General features: G+C 32.1%; 2 protein-coding genes across 3 annotated transcripts in view; both read right to left on the reverse strand.

The window, feature by feature from the left end:
- The window catches only part of LOC127698859 (glycogen phosphorylase, muscle form-like), a 41,756-nt gene that overhangs the window by 21,803 nt on the left and 696 nt on the right, over nucleotides 1–19,257 (reverse strand). For both annotated transcript variants that reach the window (XR_007980972.1, XM_052202558.1), the window contains exons 2-3: nucleotides 4,962–5,063; nucleotides 3,975–4,157 (exon numbers count right to left, since the gene is read on the reverse strand). Coding sequence is in view for 1 of the 2 variants with exons in the window: in XM_052202558.1 (XP_052058518.1) it covers nucleotides 3,975–4,157; nucleotides 4,962–5,063 (285 nt within the window). In the remaining variant the exon portion in view is untranslated. The remainder of the gene's footprint in view (nucleotides 1–3,974; nucleotides 4,158–4,961; nucleotides 5,064–19,257) is intronic.
- Nucleotides 15,452–19,257, reverse strand: part of LOC127698851 (apoptosis-resistant E3 ubiquitin protein ligase 1-like) — a 232,153-nt gene continuing 228,347 nt past the window's right edge. Inside the window, exon 20 of the transcript XR_007980970.1 lies at nucleotides 15,452–16,301. The gene's annotated coding sequence lies outside the window, so the exon portion shown is untranslated. The remainder of the gene's footprint in view (nucleotides 16,302–19,257) is intronic.

Below are 19,257 nucleotides of genomic sequence, written 5' to 3' on the forward strand. Positions count from 1 at the left end.
TTAAAATATAGTGTCAAATCTTTCATATGGATATTTTTGTAAAAAAAAAAGATGCAACATTTGCAGATATTTTTACTGGTCTTCCTTTATAAATATGCATTTCTTTAAACATAATTTAAAAGCAGTGTAAGGGAAGTAACCAAAACGTTGTATTTGGATTACCTCCCTTACACTGTTTTAAATTATCTTAATTGTTCATTAACCATTACTTTATACATAATTTAAAAGCAGTGTAAGGGAGATAATTTCAATGATGTATTTGATTTATCTCCCTTACACTGCTTGAAATTATGTTTTGTACTAAAGTATTTGTCCATTAACCAGGACAACCTTGTTTTTCCCCCTTTTATGCCCCTAATTCATAAACGGTTTGAGCCATAACCCCCCCAAAGCAAATCCTAACCATCCCTTTGTGGTATGGAAACTTGTAGTATAATTTCAGAGAGATCCATACACCGTTCCACAGTTATTGTCTGGAAACTAGAAAATGCTTATTTTTGCCCCTTTTTTGGCCCCTAATTCCTTAACTGTTGGTACCATAACCCCCAAAATCAATCCCCACCTTCCTTTTGTGGTATTGAACCTTATGGTAAAATTTCAAAGAGATCCATTCACTTAAACTAAAGTTAGAGTGCGAAAACCAATGTGCCTTCGGACGACGATGCCGGACGACGACGACGACGCCAACGTCATACCAATATACGACCGCAAAAAATTTTTGCGGTCGTATAAAAACTGCAAAATTTCCTCAAAACTAACAATTTAGTGGCAGCAACCCAACAATGGGTTGTTCGATTTGTCTGAAAATATCAGGGCTGATAGATCTTGACCAATTGAACAATTTAACCCATGTCAGATTTGCTCTAAAAGCTTTAGTTTTGGACATATAAGCCAACAAGAGTGCACACGCTGAAATGTCTCGCCTTCTTTACTAATCATTTATATTATGTTGATAGTCCTAAATATAAAGCTTTATTACAACTGTCACATAAACTTAATATTAACCAAGTAACCTTAACATTGACCAATGAACCATGAAAATGAGGTCAAGGTCAGATGAACCATGCTAGGCAGGCATGTACAGCTAACAATTCTTCCATACAACAAATATAGTTGACCAATTGCTTATAGTTTAAGAAAAACAGACCAAAACACAAAAACTTAACTATAACCACTGAACCATGAAAATGAGGTCAAGGTCAGATGACACCTGCCAGTTGGACATGTACACCTTACAGTCCTTCCATACACCGAATATACTAGACCTATTGCTTATAGTATCTGAGATATGGACTTGACCACCAAAACTTAACCTTGTTCACTGATCCATGAAATGAGGTCGAGGTCAAGTGAAAACTGTCTGACGGGCATGAGGACCTTGCAAGGTACGCACATACCAAATATAGTTATCCTATTACTTATAATAAGAGAGAATCTAACATTACAAAAAATCTTAACTTTTTTTTCAAGTAGTCACTGAACCATGAAAATGAGGTCAAGGACATTGGACATGTGACTGACGGAAACTTCGTAACATGAGGCATCCATATACAAAGTATGAAGCATCCAGACCTTCCACCTTCTAAAATATAAAGCTTTTAAGAAGTTAGCTAACGCCGCCGCCGCCGCTGCTGCCGGATCACTATCCCTATGTCGAGCTTTCTGCGACAAAAGTCGCAGGCTCGACAAAAACTGCATTTTACCCCTATGTTCTATTTTTAGCCATGGCAGCCATGTTTGTCGATGGATTAAAACTTCAAATACAATTTATAAACTAGATATCCTAAGGAACATTTAGATGAAGTTTGAAGGTATTTGGCCCAGTAGTTTCAGAGGAGAAGATTTTTAAATGTTAGCAAACTTGATGAACAAATTGTGTAAAATTGTCTTTAAAGGGCAATAACTCCTTAAGGGGTCGATTGACAATTTTGGTCATAAAAACTTTTTTGTAGATCTTACTTTGCTGAACATTATTGCTGTTTACAGTTTATATCTATCTATAATAATATTCAAGATAATAACAATAAACTGCAAAATTTCCTTAAAACTACCAATTTAGTGGCAGCAACCCAACAAAGAGTTGTTCGATTCATCTGAAAATTTCAGGGCTGATAGATCTTGACCAATTGAACAATTTTACCCCTGTCAGATTTGCTCTAAAAGCTTTAGTTTTTGAGATATAAGCAAAAAACTGCATTTGACCCCTATGTTCTATTTTTAGCCACGGCGGCCATGTTAGTCGATGGATCAAAACTTCGGATACAATTTATAAACAAGATACCCTAAGGAACATTTAGTTAAAGTTTGAAAGTATTTGGCCCACTAGTTTCAGAGGAGAAGATTTTTGAAATAGTTTACCACGACAGACGACGACGACAACGACGACGACAGACGACGGACGACGGACGGACGCCAAGTGATGGCATTAGCTCACATGGGGCCCATCGGGCCCAGGTGAGCTAAAAAATAATTAGTTGACCTTCAAGGTCAAAGGTCAAGGTCCTATTCCATGATACACAACAAATCGTCCTGAGGTGCTACATCCATATGCCAAATATCATAAGCTTATGTCATAGGAGAAAAAAAAGTTACTTTCCAGTCACAAAAATCAAGTCTTTAGACCTTGAGGTCACATAGAGATTATGATGATATGTGACACACTGTGCTTTGTATGCAATGTGCTTCAGTCAACACTTTTACATCCCTTCTAAATTAGAAAAAGTATATTCTGAAATAAAATGCTATCATGGACAAGTTCTAATCATTTTTTGCTACAAAGGCAAAATGAAACAATAAATTTCCTGAGTGATTAATATTTATTTGAAATTTGACATCATATCACGAGTATAATTCAAAAATAAATATTTAATCTATTGTTTGCTTTTCTTATTTTACCTGACTATAATTTTAAATGTCAGCTTTAATTCTAAGTAAATACCTTTAAATATCATATAAACAATCAGCTGCCAGGAAGTTTTTCTGGCCTTCAGAAAATTTTGCTTTTTTGCTTTTTTTAAAATGTGAAATTCTACTCGAGAGTTTATCTCATTGAAGTTAGAAAATTAATATGTATAGAATTGAATCTATACTGAAAATAATATTTTGGGTTTTAAAATGTATAATGAATAATTCATTATTCCCAAATCTTTGAAGAAATAAAGTTAACATAAGAGGTAGCTTTAGAAAATGCTTGACTGATTCACAATTTATATCAAATTAGGAAATTATTATATGTGAAAAATGTGACAAGATCAGAATGATAATAAAAGAAATACTGCTTGTTCGTCAGAAATACTAAACGCAATTCCCTTTTTTTTTTGCTTTTTATGTGTTTTTTGCTGTGCATGTACTGATTTTGTGTCATGGATGGATACCCCATGTCCTATGTTTTTCTATTCTATTTAAGGGTGGAAATCTGACAAGTTATAGAGATATCTAAATAATTCATGATATATATATGTAAGGGCAGTGCATGACTCAAAGCGACAAAACTTATGATGCACTGGAAAGTTCTGATCATCGCAATTAAGAATATATATGCTTTGGAGTTGGATGCTAAAAAGTTAAAACAATATTTTTTAAAGTTACTTGAACTTGAGGTCAAAAGTCAACCCTAAATGTTGTCTACAATGGCATGCTTTACATTGATTTCAGGTGAAGGATGCAAAATTGCCAAATATCAAAAGCCTATTTCAAAAAATAAAAAGAGTTATGTCAATGACAAGAAAATATCCACAAAAGCTTAACTATTTGACCTTCATGTAATTTTAACTGCCTTATATATTCCAATTAAGACAAATTAAATTCATGCTTTTGTTTTATTGGAATTCTTTCTCTATCATTAATATTTGTTAGATGACTACAGTTTACTATTAAAATTTTGTCATAGTGATGTTATTTCTTACTTCAGAAACAACTTTCCCCTCATATTCAAACAAAATGAACTTTTAAACTGACTGAAAAAATAGACTTACCTGCCAACCATTTTCTATTTTCTGTGCAAATATACCATAATCATATCGTATACCATAACCATACGCAGCCAGCCCAAGTGTTGCCATGGAATCAAGGAAACATGCAGCCAGACGACCAAGTCCTCCATTACCCAGACCAGCATCCTCTTCTATCTCCTCTAATTCTTCTATATCTAGTCCTAGCTATAAAACACAATAATCATCAAGTTATTTCCCTTGCCAGTTAGCAATGAGTTTCTCCCTTTGCTTGTTTAACAAAGTTATTTCAATGAATTCAGAAGTATAGATATTCAACTAATGAGCACATTGGGTCCTAACAGTTCTTTTAAAAAATAAAGAGGGGTAATTAATGACATCATAAAAAACTGTTTTTTTTTCCTGTACAAAATAGTTTTCAGAATCATGATATCATGCTTTCGGTTGCATCTTAGTGTGGTGATAATGGACCTTGGTACAAAAAATAAGTTCGCACTCAAACCTGACCTAGAGAATGATTACTTACAAGTGCTCTACATGTAATGCATGTTAGGCGTTACTTAACATACTAAAAAAAAAATGGTAAGAGAAGGTAGAATTTGTTCTAATTTGTTTGTGTTGAATTAAGGATTTACTTACTTTTAAAAAAATTAATAAAAAGTCAAAATGATTAAAATTTAGGTACTAAACATTTTTGATCTAATTTTAGACATAATCAAATGGCAAAATACAACAAAAAATTCCACTGACTTCTTGAGCTGTCCCCCTTACTGTGTATACCTGTTGTAATGCTTCATTTCATATATATGCATGTAGATTGTTGGCTTCCTAGTGGTTCACAGCATTTTACTGGATACACTTCTTTATCTAGATTTTTGGCTTGTATTTTTCCAACCAACTTTTAACTCTGTTATCTCCAATAGAATCTGACAATTACTACCATAACTGTATCAATCTATATACCTGATGTCACGTTAAATCACATGATTCTAACTGAACCTATCGACATACCTGATATAATGCTTCATCACATGAGGATTGTATTCCAAGATTAACCATAGTGTTGGCTAGTGTACGTCCCATGTAGAACTCCAAAGATAAGTAATATACTCTCTGAAATTAAAATTTTATTTGAAAATAAATAAATTCAATGTTATAATACATGTATTTTTTTCTATTTCTCTTTAGTTTTGTAAGCATTCTGTATGGCCTACAGGACTGAATCTGGTCATTTGTTTTTAACAATTATTGTTTTCTTTCAAGACCAGAAAGTTAAAATGTATATAATTTTAAATATATATATATATATATAAACAAGCCTAAATTGAAAACAACGTTCAAACCTTTGATTGCGTTGGATAAAAACTGCAATTTTTATACGTGTGCATGCAAAACAAATTTCTTGTTAGAGGGGTCTAAATACAGCACAAACAACATTTTCCAAAAGACCAAAAAAGTGAAAAAGTATATTTTAACAAAACGCATTTAACTAACAGGTCGAACAACAAATGTTCTTAAACCCTGCTGACTGCCATTAGCGATTGCCAAATAAACGGATCACCGATGTAATAAATGGATCTTATTGTAAATTTAATACTAAACAGAAAACAATAAACTTGCGGAAAAGATGATATACCGCAAACAAAAGGTGCAAAGGTTTTTGTACACCATATCCGGATTTCGACAATTAATGTCTCTTCAGTGATGTTAGGATTCGAAACGGTATTTGGAAAGCCATACAATTTACCTCAATTAAGGATAGACTCTTGAATTTTAAGGAGTCAAAATAGGATGAACGGATCATATATATAAACCCGAAGGCAAATATAATACAAGCCCAAACGAAAAATATAAACAAGCCTATGATTGCGTTGGATAAAAACCACAATTTTTATACGTGTGCATGCAAAACAAATTTCTTGTTAGAGGGGTCTAAATATAGCACAAACAACATTTTCCAAAAGACTTTAACAAAACGCATTTGACTAACAGGTCGAACAACAAATGTTCTTAAACCCTGCTGACTGCCATTAGCAATTGCCAAATAAACGGATCACCGATGTAATAAATGGATCTTAATTGTAAATTTAATACTAAACAGAAAACAATAAACTTGCGGAAAAGATGATATACCGCAAACAAAAGGTGCAAAGGTGTTTGTACACCATATCCGGATTTCGACAATTAATGTCTCTTCTTATATATATATATATACATAACCTACAAAATCAACAAATTAACAATGCTATAGTGGATTAGATCCTTTACTTCCTCCTGAACCAGGCTATGTCAAACAACTTTTTTTTATAAACAGACCATGCATGTTACAAATTATGAAAATATATCAAAGGCCTTTGGCATTTTGATCAAGAGAATGGATGTAATATCAGGAAGTTCTTATATTTGATGCATTCTATTTGGAAAAACTACAATAGTTTCTCCAAAGTTCATCAGGGTAATAACATATATTTATAGATTATCGTTGATCATCTCAACGAGATTGATTTTCTCGCTTGAGCCAGAACGGCGAAAGTGAGAAAAGCAATTGAGTTGAGATGACCAATGATAATCTGTTAATCACAATTTTACCTATGACGACGTTGTTAATTTCATTGACAACGGGCACGTGCTACCTTAGCTTCTAGCGATAATTTTTCATATCACTCTACTGTGCTGAGAAAGGAAATTATCAGTCAGTAAGATCAAAGGAAAATTTCGTAAAATAGCGATAATATTTAATCATATAATTATTAGGCCCTTCCTAATATCCAGTTATTTAAATGTCCAGACTGAAGGATTACATATACGACAAGAGATTACATATTTGTTTGGCAGATTCACAAATAATATAAAGAGGGAAATCTGAAGTCAAAAATATGACTAAATAGAGATGTGGGGTACATGTGTCAATGAAATAGCAACCCAACAATACAATAAATAAAGAGACAACCAGAAGTCAATGTATGACCTTAAACACTAACCATGTGTCTTGACAATATAATGTCAAGCTTTAACATGTCTAAATTGACAAAGTAGATAAAAGTACAATGTATCAAATTTAACAGATGACAAAAGATCTACCATCAGTACAATGTAGTACCAAATCCCCAGTAGTACAACGTCAAGATACATGTATAAATAAAGACAACAACCCTGGATTAAAGAACCATTTTGAAAGCTTGTAAATTTTCTTGTGACTGTTATGAATAAAAGGGTATGTCAGTTATAGGTCTATGCTACAGCAATCCAATGACACAAAAAATCAAAAGACATCTAGAGGTCAACATATTAAAAGGACCATTAAAAATTGGCAAATGGGCCACTTTTGATTATAAAAGTCAGAAAAGGTCCATATGTGATTGCAAACCTAAAGCAAATTAACATTTATGATCTATGGAACCTGATGTTCAGTGGTTTGTTGATGTGGTTGATAAGTGTTTCTCGTTTCTCAGTTTTTAAAAAGATTAGACCATTGGTTTTCCTGTTTGAATGGTTTTACACTAGTCATTTTTGGGGCCCTTTATAGCTTGCTGTTCGGTGTGAGCCTAGGCTCCGTGTTAAAGGCCGTACTTTGACCTATAATGATTTACTTTTACAAATTGTGACTTGGATGGAGAATTGTCTCATTGGCACTCATACCACATCTTCTTATATCTATCCAACTACTTGAACCACTATTGTAACAATTTAAGGCTATTTCAAATGTTTGAGTAATATCAATGATAATTTCAAGGCAACTTTTAAACATTTTGAACTCTTTCCAGGTTCAACTTATATTTACCGGTAATATACCAACTGAACTAGATATATATATATATATATACAAGTCTATATTGAAAACAACGTTCAAACCTATGATTGCGTTGGATAAAAACTGCAATTTTTATACGTGTGCATGCAAAACAAATTTCTTGTTAAACATGTTAGAGTGGTCTAAATACAGCACAAACAACAATATATATATATATATCAATGACTTCTATTTATATTTTTTTAAATCATAAATAAATCATTAATAAAATATATTATAATACACCAAGTGAAAAGTACACACTATCATGAGATTGTTGGTCTTCCTTAAAAGTTGATTTTGTTTTGGTTGTTTGCTTGTTCATGTTATTTAGGATGATCTAGCAGATTATACCCACACGCCCACAGTTTTTTATATACCTTACTAAATACAACCAACATGAATAGTGATTCCATAAACTTAAAACCTTATTGTATTCGGCACGAATGGATGAAATACAACACTGTAATATACATTTGTTATTGTTGTTTGAAGAGATAAAATGATGTTGTCTTTTGTTAAAGTTATTCCAAAAGGGAAATATTACTGTCTTTCTTCTATTTTCACTATATAGCTTGCACTTTTATGTCTACAGATGTATAAAAACTGGGATAAAACCATTTATTAAATACATTTGTAGACTGTATATATAAATGTTACATGCAATAGTGCTACAAAATCTGTAAAAGGAACAGTCATAAGGCATTCTTGACATATCTAATATGATATTATTATATTAGAAATTTTGTCATTATTCCTATAAAACCATTTATGAATGTTATACTTGGTTTTTTTTCAAACTCTCAATTCCAACATGAACTTGATACAAGTACTAGTATCTGACAGTGACACATTGAAGGGCTATCTTAAAGTGAGGTTATAAAAATTGAAAACTAAAAGCATGAACAACTCACCTGGCAAAAACATGCACTTTCTATGTTTGTTTTGGCATTTTTCTCAGTATTTGCATTTACGCTTCAAACTTCTTGAATATAGAGCAAAATTGCAAAAACGTTTGAAATAGCCTCATCTTGAGATCTTGTCATTAAAAGCAATTCTCTGTAACCACCAACCATTTCATATAGGGGCTTGGCGGTATAGTCACCGATTTTCCTGAAACTTAACCTGACCGTATAATCAGGTGTAAAAGTAAGGAAATTGCCTTCCAAAGTGTTGCTAGGCCACTGTTGCCATGGCAATCAAGTCAATGAGTTTTCCCGTACATTTTGGTGAATTTAGCATTGAAAAACCAACTACTTTGCAGGCATTCTGAAGCAAAACCAATTTTTATTTAATGACATTTGTTAATATTTTCAGAAACATAATACTTCACAAACATAACAGCAATGTCAAATATTTTTTTTGGCTGAATATTGTCACAACCACAGAAACAGGGGTCATTTTTCATTGTATTTGTGATGGCAAATTAAAAACTTTTTGCATGAACAAAATATAGTTTTGCATCCATTTATGTTGTGCCTATAAATGTCAAGTATTATTGTTTTTAGTCCATAAATTACAAAAAATGTGTGGGAATATGGGTGCTAGGATGGTTGCTATGGAAACCAAAATGTGTCATTTTTGGTTTTATTCTTCAGAAATTCGACCATGTTATTTAGATATCCCGAAAACTGTAACTACTATTTAATGACTATGATGGGAAAACTATCGAGCATTAAATGACCTTTAATTTGATCCAAGATCAAAGGTCATTGATTACCGTAACCTTTGACCATGCGTATATTTATTGGATTTTGTAAGACAATAATAGAAAGAAGCAAACAAAACATGATGAAAATGTTCAGGATGATTAAAGCGCCTCTATTTTGTTTACAGGTCAACAGAAAGAAGTCAAGGTCATGCAAAAAGTGCTTAACAACCACCCTTTTTTAACACAAAAGTACCTAGCAACCATACATATTTTGATTCAGGAGTTTACCGATAACATGTATAACAAAGACCCTACCTAAAAGGCCAGGGCTGAATGTTTTCACACTAGTCCTTAGCATTCATTCATTTATAGTGGCAGAAAAGTACACAGTAACCATTCATTTGTATTGAAATTGTGCCTAGCAACCAATAATTTGTATTAGAAAAGTGCATAGCAACAATATATTTTCAGTTTCATTGGGACAAAAATTTTAAAAAAATTGATATCTAACATGCAGTTTTTTCTTTAAATTAGTAATCCCTTTAAAGAACACACATTGTATGTACTGAATTGTTGAACTACACTGACTTGATTTTTGTACGCATGTATAATGCAGAATTGTTAATTATATATATAGAAAATTCAATTTCAAGGTTGAAAGAAATAAGGGTTTGCTTACAAATCCAAATACAATAAAGAGCTGCGCCATCAGTGCATGATACGCCTGTCGCCCTTTTAGTTTGTCTTTATGCTTGAAATGAATTTATGTGATCAACTAAAAATACTGTGAGCACTGCTAACATACCACCCCCCGCCTCCAAAAAAAAAAAAAAAAAAAAAGACATGCACACACAGTGGTACCCATTTAAAAAGTAAAATCAGAATTTTATAAAAATCAAAAAGGACCTTATTTCAATATATATAATCAATTGACCAAAGTTTCATGAAAATTGGTGAAAGCATTTTTGAGCTATTGTCCGAAGTGTTGAAGACGAACAGACAAATGGACGGACCAACAATCGTATACCATAATACGTTCTATCTTAAGACAGGGGTATAAAAATAAGAAGACATGGTATGATTGCCAATGATACAACTCTCCACAAGAGACCAAAGGCGAAATTTGAGACAGGTCCTTTAAATCTACAAAAACAAGACGAAACGAACAAATTTGCTTAGAGGATGACCAATTTATTTCTTTGGTAAAGGTTGGGCTTTTTGGCTTGCCTGGACAGAACAATAATTTCACCCATTATAAGGCTGGATTTAATTCTTTTTTTTTTTTCGTCGAAAAAAATATTTTCCGTTGTGTACACCTATTTCTTTTTTTTCAAATCATGTGTGCATCTGAATGTACAGAAAATTCATTTTCAGCACGTCTTGGGCAAACTTAAAGATCTTCAGTTCTAGACACCATCACATTCATTTCATTCAGCATCCCTTATCCCCATTGCAAAATATAAAATGATCCTTCCCTAGCTAATAGAATGCTCTGATTCGCTCAATTGCATTCTATGGATAATCGATAAAAAACTCCTTCTTAAAAACAAATACATTGTGTCTGCGGCAAAATTTTAATTTTTTCATGTAGATTTTATCTTGTGTTCACATTTTCTCCCTATGTACATGATGTATTATAGTTTTTAAGCTAATTGTAAAATCTCAAAATTTAGCTAAAAAAATCTTTTTAGGCAATAACTGCTAAAGAAAATTGATTCACAATTTCAACAATGTTGAAGTTTCTTTCTTTTTTGTTTGTTTGTACAGTTTATTTATTCATTTAATGACAATTTGTCGCACCTGGGACTTACATGAATAATACAGTCTCTTGGTCCCAGGTTGTCTATTTAAATTCAGTATAAATTCAGTATAATGTATATTATGTAGTGATTTCCATTAGAATTGGAAAATATTGTTAAATACAGGCAGCTATCCAATTACGTTTATCTATTAGTTTATCAAATATTATTTTATTAATGTAAAATGTTTCCGTTTCGATATTCCAAAAATCTTTCATTTTGGCGATATGACTCTTGGTAATGGAAGAGAAGAGCAAAGATTTTCCTTTCCATTTTATATTGTTATTACCAAATATATTCTCTTCAAGAATGTTATTTTTTTTAACGTTCGGTCATTTTACTATATATAAAGTTCACACCATGCAGTAACCACCTTTTGGTAAAAATTTGGCATATATATTTAATATTAATTCCATTTAGATCTTTACACGTACATATAAAATATTCAATTGTGTTTAGCCAGTAATGGGCAATTGCATTCCATCTTTGTGATGGACGTTCTAAAATTCTATAAATCAATTTTAAATGTTAAAACAGTTTGATTTTTAAGAAACTTTCCAAACTGATAACTTTGATCCCCCCGGAGCTTTCATCTAGAAAACATAATTTTCTGTCGACATGGCTGACTTTAGAGCCCTAAACAAAATCCCAGAAAAGTGAGTTTATTTCTTTTTCACACTCATTAGGTATACCCCTCATCTCAACCTTGTGTCCCAAAATAGGTATTAATTGGTTTTTTATAATCATTACTTTGCCTCTGTAAGTGAAATTTCTTGTTTTCCAAATGTGAATATATTTTTTTTATCTTGCTAATTATGAAATGCCATATTTTACTGTCATTAATGTTATAACCATGGTGTACCCCTAAAGCTTTTATGTTATCTTTGATCCAGGATATTTTTTTTAACCTTGGTTTTTTTTTAAATATTTTTAATAGTTCAGAAAAACCTTTTTGAATCCATGCCTGGTAGTTGTCTCATTGGCAATCATACCACATCTCCTTATTTTTATACTGAGTACATGAAGTAGACATTCTACCAAATTCCTGTTAATTTCTATATATTAACCTTTTTCTATAAGCATGTATTAAAATGGTTTAGGTTTTAATTTTCCTATATATACTAGAACTTCTAGCGTCTCCATGAAACACATAGAACTAAACATGCTAAAAATTAAATTGGTTTGGCCTATTAAATGCTTGTACAGATCTATGTTCTACAAGTAACTCTGTAATTTGCAAGAGAAAGGAGGTTACCTTAATACATGTATATATAATATTTTATATTTATCCTGCATTTGTTTGTACCCTTAACCCACTTTCTCAATCATATCAATCGAATGCAGTATGATCAGTGTCTGAGGAAATTAAAGGAAAACTTCAATGGACTGGGGAAATTATTGAAAAAGTACAACTTCACTTATGGCTAAACTAGTTCCTATCAGCAAATTAATTATTGGGTATCTCCAATCCAGTATTATAGTATGCAATATAAATAGACTCAGACTGGTATTAAACTGGGAGGAAGTTTGTTAGTTCAATGAACCTCAGTAGATTAAATGTCATTACAGTTTGAGAAGTTCTTATTCTACCTTTAGCATTTCAATACTTTCAGAATATAATAGTATTACACACATGATAAATGCATAATAATATTTTTTTTCTAATTGAAGTCTTAGGTCTAGCTATATAGGACACAAGCGCAATCATGTTTTATAAGTTATGTAATTCTTATGATTAATGAATTCACACTTACCTGACATTTCATTTGTAGAAACTTAAATATTAACAATTCTATGACAAATGTATGACCATGATGACTGGGATGATTTTATTTAGATGAGAAGTTGTGCTTCCCTAAAATTACTAAAACTACATGTGTAAAAACAACAAAAAATATTGACTTGCAAAAATTTACAATAAGCAAAATATGACCTATTTCCCCTTAAAACTTCATAATTACAATTTCTGAAACATGTCTTGATATGTAGGTTTTAATAAGTTAATGTGTTTTAACATATTAAAAAGGCCTATCCCAAACTGCAATCTAGCATGTCTAGAGACACACTGAACTTTGAGTGTAGATCTACTTAGAATGAACTCCAGTACAATGTATGTATACATTGTATATATATACATGTATATGCACATATTACAAAAAGAGAGCATTTGGCTTTGAAACAAAATAATCATCCATAAGTTAAAATGAAATCTGGTAATCTGTAATATGTTTAGTGTTTCAGAAAAAGTAGCTTCTTGTTTCAGGTCTTTATTTGTACATTATAAAATGCAGTTGATGTTTCTTCAATATCTGGCATTCATTAATTACATAATTCCAAAAATCAATTAATCTTTTTCACAGATCAGGTTTATGCTATATGAATCAATTCTTTATATGAAATTTACTTCAAACAAATAAAAAATCTTTTTGAATGAGTTCAATGCAGCAATAGACTTAAAATTGGTTCAAAAATTACCATTGATATTAACCTTCCAGCCTTCTGGGTATTGTTGGAGCCCACCTCATTTTTCAAAAATATTGGAAGTTTCCCTCTAATAACCACTCTTCTCAGAAGATGTAAATTGCAGGAGAAAACATCTTACACTTTCTCCAACTTACACCATTAGGCCAAAAATAAAATTTAGATTGTTTAATGTTGCCTACCTACCCACCTAAAAAGCAGCCGACCCGAAAAATTTTATGACACAAATCAGTTCAAATTTTTTTTAAAGATTTTTTTCTGCTCTACCATTGTTATTTTTGTCTAAAACATGTAACTTATGTTGTTGGCAAAAAAAAAATGGCTACCTACATTGTACATGTACCTACCCAACCCTACAAAGCATGGGTAGGCAACATCAAACAAAGAATTTTCTAAGGGTGGCCCTACATGCATTATTTGATTATATGTTTTTTTACATGTTAGTATCTTACTTGCTTATCATTATTATCCTGCAAAAATTGACCAATTGTTGACAAAATAGCATTTGCACAAATTTATAATACAAACCACAAGATACAAGTACATTTTGAACCAGTCTTCATTGTAGACAGTAGGTTGACCTCTACTAAGATGTCTTTAATTGGGTTTTCGTATTGCTAGGTTGCTGTCTCATTGGCATATAGTTAACATTTCCATTTGTTCACATACAATGTACAATGTACATAGCTAACAAATGTATTACATAATTGACTTGACTCTTTTGAATTCTGATTGAAATTTTTTTTTACAACAAAAAATAAATAGAAACAACCTGAAATAGGTTCTACAGCAAATCTGCTTCTTAAATTCCATCGGAGCATGCTGTGCTGAGGAAAATCTCCTATTTTTGAAGTTTTAAAATGTTATATAACACCAACATGACTAATGAATTACATTTCAGCGAATTTTTTAAAACTATATTTATAAATGTTATATTTGAAAATATCAAGTAATTCAATCTGTTTAGCAACAAAAATGTAGCTAGAGTACTCGAGACTCAATCATCTTTTTATAATAATACATGTTTGTACTACAGTGTAATAAAAGGACAAAGATGACATTGTTTTGGCTGACATCCTCTTTTTCTATAGTTAACAGCCACTTTATACAATCTTAGTACACATATTATAAATGATTGTCTGTCTCTAACATTGTCTAAGTGAATATGACATATACAGGATATAAGTATTATCTATGTACATACAAAAATGCACTCATTAATTATGAAAGGATGAAGACTATACTGTGGCCAATAGTTTATCTCTTTATCTCTTTCCTGTTCTTAGTTTTTTTTGGTGACGGTATTTTCATTAATAACAATCCTATCATGTGCACATTTCTTAATTATTTTTTTTAAATAAACACACACAGGTGAAAAAAAATATATAAACAATATAGACCATTGGCCTAAGGCCTCTAAGACTTCTTCAGAGAAATTTCCCACACCATAACAGTCAATACTGAATAAAATGTTTTTAAATTTGACAAAACTGTTGTATATATCATGTTCATCAAAATTTAAAATGAAAACAGAGAAATTACAGATTGGACTTCCCTCACTCCCTTACTTTCAAGAACTGTTGAAATCAACTGTTAGCCCTGTTTTACAATTAGGTTAAGACTTAACAAGAGTGCACACGCTGAAACTGAAATGTCTCGCCTTCTTTACTAACCATTGATATTATGTTGATAGTCCTAAATGAAAGCTTTACTACAACTATTACATAAACTTAACATGATCCAAGAAAATGAAGTCAAGGTCATACATGTATAAACCAAACGAGAAATACATGTACACCTTACAATCATTCAATACACTAAATATAGTTGACCTATTGCTTATAGTTTCTAAGAAACAGACTTAACCAAGAAAACTAAACATTGACCAATGAATTGTGAAAATGAGGTCAAGGTCAGATGAACCATGCCAGACAGACATGAACAGCTTACAATCCTTCCATACAACAAATATAGCTGACCTATTGCTTATAGTTTAAGAAAAACAGACTGAAACACATAAACTTAACACTGAGCAATGAACCGTGAAAATGAGGTCAAGGTCAAATAAAACCTGTGAGACTGACATGTACATCATAGAATATTTCCATACACCAAATATAGTTGACTTATTGCATATAGTATAAGAAAAAATTTGTAAGGGTTCCGCGGAACCCAGTGTCTCGCCTACTTTTGCTGTTAATCGCAGGCTCAACAAAAATGAGGAAAATAATTAATAAAAATATTCCTCTCTATACTATCTTTTGATTGTAAGTAGCTTCTGTCCAAGTTTGGTAAAAATCCAGGATGGTTTTTGAATCTAATAAATGTTTTTAAAACTTTAACTGCAGACTGTATGTAAAGTTAACTGGAAGAAAAACTAAGTCCATTTATAAGTAAAATACGGAAAAAAATGGAACAAAATTTTATCAAAATTTCCTTCTAGATACTAGCTTTTGATCATAAACAAGCTTCTGTCCAAGTGTGGTACAAATCCAGGATAGTTTAAGAAAGTTGTTAAAATTTTAAAAACTTTAACCACAGAGTGAATGTAATGTTAACTGGCAGAAAAACTAAGTCCATTTATAAGTAAAGTACGGAAAAAATGGGAATTTTTTTTTTACAAAATTTACCTCTGGACGCTATCTTATGATCATAAACAAACTTCTTTCCAAGTTTGGTAGAAATCCAGGATAGTTTAAGAAAGTTATTAAAATTTCAAAAACTTTAACCACAGAGTGAATGTAATGTTTCCTGGCAGAAAAACTAAGTCCATTTATAAGTAAAATACGGAAAAAATGGAATTTTTTTTTTACAAAATTTACTTTTGAATATAATCTTATGATCATATAAAAGCTCTGTCCAAGTTTGGTAGAAATCCAGGATAGTTTAAGAAAGTTATTAAAATTTCAAAAACTTTAACCACAGAGTGAATATTTGTGGACGCCGCCGACGACGACGGAATGTAGGATCGCTATGTCTCGCTTTTTCGACAAAAGTCGAAGGCTCGACAAAAAGACCAAAACTCAAAAACTTAACTTTGACCACTGAACCATGAAAATGAGGTCAAAGTCAGATGACACTTGCCAGTTGGACATGTACACCTTACAATCATTCCATACACCAAATATAGTAGACTTATTGCATAAAGTACAAGAAAAACGGACCAAAACACAAAAACTTAACTATAACCACTGAACCATGAAAATGAGGTCAAGGTCAGATGACACCTGCCAGTTGGACATGTACACCTTACAATCCTTCCATACACCAAATATACTAGACCTATTGCTTATAGTATCTGAGATATGGACTTGACCACCAAAACTTAACCTTGTTCACTGATCCATAAAATGAGGTCGAGGTCAAGTGAAAACTGTCTGACGGGCATGAGGACCTTGATAGGTACGCACATACCAAATATAGTTATCCTATTACTCATATAATAAGAGAGAAATTAACATTACAAAAAATCACAACTTTTTTTTCAAGTAGTCACTGAACCATGAAAATGAGGTCAAGGACAATGGACATGTGACAGACGGAAACTTCGTAACATAAGGCATCTATATACAAAGTATGAAGCATCCAGGTCTTCCACCTTCTAAAATATAAAGCTTTTAAGAAGTAAGCTAACGCCACCGTAGCCGGATCACTATCCCTAAGTCGAGCTTTCTGCGACAAAAGTCACAGGCTCGACAAAAATGAAATAAATGGGAAATAGATGATGCCCCCACTTGCATATCATATAAAGTTATAAAGGGACATAACTGAAGAACGGTCAAAGTTAGTTAACCAAATTTGTACTTGATCTGAGTTTTGTGGTAATAAGTATTGTGTATAAGTTTCATAATATTTGGTTGACATGGTTGAGGCAAACTAAGTTAGAGAACGGAAACGAAAAATTCAGAAATTTTTCCATTTGTAAAGGGGCATAACTCTAGAACAGTTAAAGTGACGCCACCAAAATTCAAACTTGATCTGTGTTTTGTGGTAATAAGCATTGTGTATTTTGGTTGAGGCAAAGTAAAGTTAGAGAACGGAAACGAAAAATTCAGCAATTTTCCCATTTGTAAAGGGACATAACTCTAGAACGGTTCAAGTGACGCCACCAAAATTCAAACTCGATCTGTGTTTTGTGGTGATAAGTATTGTGTATAAGTTTCATAACATTTAGTTGAGGCAAACTAAAGTAAGAGAACAGAAACAAAAAATTCAGCAATTTTTTCATTTGTAAAGAACGGTTAAAGTGACGCCACCAAAATTCCTGTGTTTTGTGGTAATTAGCATTGTGTATAAGTTGCATAACATTTGGTTGAGGCAAACTAAAGTTAGAGAACGGAAACCAACTTTGGGACGTACGGACGGACAAGGGTAAAACTTAAATGCCCCCTCCGCTACGGCAGGGGCATAAAAAAACATTATAAATTTGGTGCATTCAAATCGCTTTACAAATTTACATTCATCAGGAATTAGTAAATATTGGTAAAAACATTAAAATTTGTGGACCTATACATGCTATATGACCAAAAGTGACCTAAAAGGAATCACAAACTCCACCTTATGTCAACTTTGCCTGAGGGAATTTGAACCTTAATTTCTTCTCCAAACTGTTTAGAATATCTTGCCTATTCAATTATACATGTAGGGTACCTCAAAATCTGTTTTCCTCATGCATGGACAAAAGGGTATAAAAATCTTGACCTCTCATTAACAAGGATTAAAAGGGGGATACATGTACCTGTATAAATGTGTAAATTTGTTACTGGTCAGTAATTTCAGCTTCTTAGTCAAAGTACTAACTAGTGGTTTAAGACTTCAGTTATTCCTGGATATATATTGTATATGTATATAACTCAGATATTTTTTTTTAATTATAACTTAGACAATCATTGCCTAATGTTGTAATCCAAAGGCTCAAAAGTGATTTGAAACAAGATTTATTCGCATGATTTCTCAGAAAATATAAAATGAATATTGGTTAATAAGTATGCTCGATTGATCCCTCCGAAAATAAGCATCTTCCGAGGGATCAAACGCATAAACAGTATGGTATTCAGAAAATTTGCTAACTAATAGTCATTGCTTTTTACTTAACTATTTGCGCTTTGCAATATCCCTTGAATCCATTATTTTGCACAGTAAAATTCAGTAAAATTATATCTATCTAGGGCATTATAACCAAATTGGGAGAAAATCCCCAACCTAGTTAAGGATTATGTACCCTTTTGTTGTTTCAATGCTAAACATATATATGGAAATTTTATCAAAAATCCACAACATTTCCCCTTGCACTCTAATGCATGTATTTGGCAATTTGGTACTTCATAGATACACTGTACATGTAGGTGATTACTGCAGCAGCAGTGATAGCAATGATTTCCTAAAACAAGTGTTCAAATAAATATATTAGTCAACCAGTTGACGGTGGCCGCTTACCGGAAGAAGTCTACATAAGAACGAAAAAAGACCTATTCAAACACACCTTCAAGGGTGTACTTGACTTTAGTGACTCAGCACGAGGTTTTTTGGTGGATTGTAAAGGCTGTTTTAGACTTTTTTGGTAAATAATAAATGCTAGCTCAACAT

The sequence above is a fragment of the Mytilus californianus genome, unplaced genomic scaffold (genome assembly GCF_021869535.1).
Source record: "Mytilus californianus isolate M0D057914Y unplaced genomic scaffold, xbMytCali1.0.p SCAF_4, whole genome shotgun sequence".
Taxonomy (NCBI): Eukaryota; Metazoa; Mollusca; class Bivalvia; order Mytilida; family Mytilidae; genus Mytilus; species Mytilus californianus.